The sequence below is a fragment of the Mus pahari genome, chromosome 1, assembly GCF_900095145.1.
Source record: "Mus pahari chromosome 1, PAHARI_EIJ_v1.1, whole genome shotgun sequence".
In the NCBI taxonomy this organism is placed as follows: Eukaryota; Metazoa; Chordata; class Mammalia; order Rodentia; family Muridae; genus Mus; species Mus pahari.
In genome coordinates this window covers 117,722,713-117,726,716 of record NC_034590.1, presented here as the reverse complement: position 1 = coordinate 117,726,716, position 4,004 = coordinate 117,722,713, and the positions used below count along the sequence as shown (strand labels likewise).

The 4,004-nt window shown below is 56.9% G+C and overlaps 1 protein-coding gene across 2 annotated transcripts in view; it reads right to left on the bottom strand.

The window, feature by feature from the left end:
- The window catches only part of Cdc42bpg (CDC42 binding protein kinase gamma), a 19,742-nt gene that overhangs the window by 2,419 nt on the left and 13,319 nt on the right, over window positions 1–4,004 (bottom strand). For both annotated transcript variants that reach the window (XM_021220808.2, XM_029535109.1), the window contains exons 29-36: window positions 3,220–3,282; window positions 2,526–3,125; window positions 1,597–1,694; window positions 1,440–1,524; window positions 1,212–1,332; window positions 993–1,110; window positions 678–801; window positions 476–561 (exon numbers count right to left, since the gene is read on the bottom strand). In XM_021220808.2, coding sequence (XP_021076467.1) covers window positions 476–561; window positions 678–801; window positions 993–1,110; window positions 1,212–1,332; window positions 1,440–1,524; window positions 1,597–1,694; window positions 2,526–3,125; window positions 3,220–3,282 — 1,295 coding nt within the window. The remainder of the gene's footprint in view (window positions 1–475; window positions 562–677; window positions 802–992; window positions 1,111–1,211; window positions 1,333–1,439; window positions 1,525–1,596; window positions 1,695–2,525; window positions 3,126–3,219; window positions 3,283–4,004) is intronic.

Sequence of the window (4,004 nt, the reverse complement as noted above, 5' to 3'; positions counted from 1 at the left end):
GCACACGGAACAGACACGAGAGACGCTGTCTTAGAGACAAGGACCAGCCTGGAGCACACGGAACAGACACGAGAGACGCTGTCTTAGAGACAAGGTGGAAGGAAAGACCCAGCTCTTGTTAGTGTCCTCTGCCCTCCGCATGTGCAGTGTGGCCCGCTGCAGGCGTGTATATCCCTGCACCCACACACCTGTTACACACACAATCCCCAGAGCTCTGTTACGGGGCGCACCTCCCATGCGTCTGGCACTGTGAGGTACCATCACCTCACACACCTATCACAGGGACACCTTCAGTTTGCAGGTGGGACAAGCTCAGGGGGAGTGATCTTCCCTGATTGGAGCATACAGCTAGGGCTTGGTGAGCCGAGATTTGCAGATGTGTCCACCTGTCTCAGAGTGACTGTTTCCTGTCCCAATGCAGAGCTTACCCAAAAAGTGCCTAAACTTTGAATGGGGGAAGGAAAGTCCTGCTCACCTGTATCAGGGATGCTGCAGGGCTCAGGGACCCCTGGGGGCAGGACACTGATTCGCTGGACAGAGATGTCCAAGGTTTCCTCTTCACTATGGCAAGAGTAGGGAGACAGAAGGACAAAGTGCCTGAGTCAGACCTAAGGACTTGGAAGGAGTGGTAGGGTGGAGGAGGCATGGAGTCCTGGAGGATGGAGGGCTGCCCTTACGCGGGTCTGTTTCTCCAGGGAGACCATCACTGCCCGTGGACACTGGCCGCCGAAATGCCTCTGAGAAGCTGTGGGGCCGCTGCGGTCCGGAGCTGCGGGCACCTCTGCTCTTCTGTTCCTGAGCCTATGGGGAACAGTGTAGCAGGACTAGGACCAGGAAGCTCACACCATGGGAACTCAGCTTCTGGCAAGGATGTACTGAGGTCCGGGTGTCAGAGGGATGAGTCATCTGCCTCAGCAGCCAAGCAATCAACAGAAGCCTGTGATTGGACCAACGGCTACAGGGAGTTTTGTGATTGGCTGCAGAGGACTCACCCGGGTCCGGTCCCTGGTGCTGGGCCTTCCCTCGGTAGGGCCCACGTGTACCAGGTGGTTGAAGTTGGTGGGCGGTGAGATGAACTTGGAGCGCACAAAAGGGTCCTTCAGCATCTCCCTGGAGGCAGAGGGGGTGTAGGAGCAGGGCTTGCAAGCAAGCCTCACCCCACCCCCTAGAACGTCCCACCCAGCAGCCTCAGCCACACCAAACGCGAGCACCTGCGCTGCTGCTGTCGCAGCTCCTCAGACACCCGGAAGAAGAAGCGGCGCTTGCTCTTGGTGCGGAACAGCTGGCGCCGGCTGTTGTCCGTGAGGTCGGGAATGTCAAACTCGTCCTTCTCTGTGGGAAGCCAGGGAGGTGCTCACATGTCCCGGCCGGCCGGTGCACAAGCTCACACTTGTGCATAGGCGAACACACACAGATTTAGGCAGGCTATACTCCCTCACCTGCCAATGGATTCCTGAGGTAGGTCAGGCGGACCTTCTCGGTGCCATAAAGGAACAAGGAGCCTTCTGGATTCAGGGGTCTTACCTGAGACAGAAAACACAGAGGTCAGGCCATGTCACCCACTGCACCCGGCCCACAATCTGGGTTGACCTTCACCTTCTTGAGTGGCACAGTCTGTACCCATTCTGCTCTCCTCACGTCAAACACATCAATGGCGTTTTCACTGAATACTGTTAGGTAGGGTGCTGTGTAACCTGTAGGTGGGAAACAGCCTGTACTGTGTAGCCCTGGGCAAGCCAGGTCCCTCTCTGAGCCTGTTTCTTCTGTCCCACAGGGAGGCCTGCCCCGCCCAACTCCATAACAGATGAGATAATAGCCAGCCCTCACTACATGCCCACACAGTTGCAAATGCTTGGCATGTTTGTCCTCTCTTAACTCTCCGGCAGCTCCAGGTAGGAACAGGTACTATAATCACCCTGATCTTGGACATTAGGTGAGGTAATGGAAATCTCAAAAAGCAGTGGTCAAGGTCATACAGCTGGGGAGGGACAGGAGACACGGCCAGTGGCAATCTGTGTTACACGTAACCCAAGGCCTCACCACAGACGAGCCTCTGCTCAGAAAGGACACTGTCCCCCGTCCTTCCTCCAGCCCATCAGATTGGCTACAAGTGACCACACCAGCCCATACCTCTCCTCTATTCATTTGTTCATTCTCAACAAGCATAGCCCCCAGGGTGTGCCTGCCCAGGCTGGCTGGCTGAAGGACCCAATCCTAGCCTGTTCTACAGGCCCCAGTGCACAAACGCAGTCACAAAGGGAATGACAAGAGCCAGAACAGAGGTCTGAACCAAGAGGTGGCATGAGAAGGAGTCAGAGTGCAGTGGTGGGGAGGGAGGGAATCATCAAAGGTGGTGCTCAGGGTGCTTGGAATGCGATGGTCGGTTACAGAGCGGCTAACTAACACTCAAGTTGGCCAGATACAGAATGGAGTGAGGAAGGCCCTAGGCAAGCTACTCAGGACACAATATAGTCACGGGACCCCAGGGTCTGACCCCACCCTGCCAGGGCCTCTACTAGCCTTACCCCAGCCAGTGGGTGCTGCTGGCCACAGCAGCTCATGGCTTCGTGACTTGCGGCCAGCGCTATCCACGTAGACGCCAGCAGTGGCGAAGAGCAGCAGAAGCTCGCTGAGGCTAAGCTCCACAGCACCCAGTGCCTCCCCTAGGCCCCCACGGGATGCAGGCAGCTCCTCGGCCACCAGGCCAGTTCCCAGTGCTAAGGGTGCAGCCTCATTGAGCAGCGGGTAGAGCGCGAAGGTGCCTGCGGCGCCCACACAGAGCCGATCACCCAGCAAGCCCAGGCTCTGCACAGGAGCTGGTGCTTGCAGCTCTCGGATGCGGCGCTGCCAGGGCCCTGGTCCTGGGCCCAGCTGGTAACAGAGAACTTGGCGTTTGACTGCCACACAGAGCACTGGAGTGCGGGCCTGCAGGATGCGCCCGGCGACCAAAGCCTGACAGCCACGGGACTCAGGGATCTTGGCACCGGCCACCTCAGCACTCTCCAGTTCGTCCAGGGCGAAGAGGCGCACACTGGGGCCACGGCCACAGAGCACAGCCAGGAGGCCAGCTGCAGAACTCACAGCCAACCGCTGCACCCGGCGGCAGTCTCCCACCTGGAAGATGTCTGTGGTGTTGGCAGGAGAGAGGAGCGTGTGGGTAAGCAGCAGTGGCTGCCTGTGCTGCCCAGCTCACCCACACCCGGGCCAGCCCTCTGGTACCATTGCTGTGAAGATGGATCACAAACAACCCCTCCTCAGTGCCCAGGGCAAGCCGTTCTTGGTCTGACAGAGGAAGAGAGGTCAGAGGTCAGAGACACCTTCCAGTGACACCTGTCCTTACTGGTCTTCAGCTTCTCTTGAGGCAACAGGAATGGTGACCCACACATTGCTGACACACCCCATCCTTAGCCCCTTCTTGCTCACAGTTTATACTGGCTGTAATAAGAAAGGGCCTTAGTGACTGGGGTCAGGGTTGAGTGCCACTATCTTGGGCTGTGGCATTCTGGGTAAGCCTCACTCTCTCCTTATATAATCCTCCATCTCTGGTTCCTAACTGACCCAGGGGACCCATAGCCTCTGTGTGACCCCTGACTGGGGTACCTACAAGTTGGAGCTGGCTCAGGGCCTCATGAACCTTAGACAGCTCTGCACCACCCCTTGCCCACCCGGCTGCCAGAAAGTAAGTCATCAGAGCCTCATTTGTCTTTCTGTGGAGACTGTGTCTTACTCCATCATCCAGGCTGGCCTACAACTCACTATGTAGCTCGCTAGAGCTGGCACGAGTCTGAGGTAATCTTCCTGTTTGGTTGTTGGTGGTGTTTTACTGAAGCAGGATCGTATATATTATATAGTGCAGGCTGCACCTGACTCCCTACGTGGATGAGGCTGGCTTTGAACCTGCATCCTCCTGTAGCCCCTCCCCAGTGCTGGATTTACAGGTGTGTGTGGCACCGTCCCCAAGTCCAACTTGTTTGTATATGTGTGTATAATTTTTTTTTTTTTTT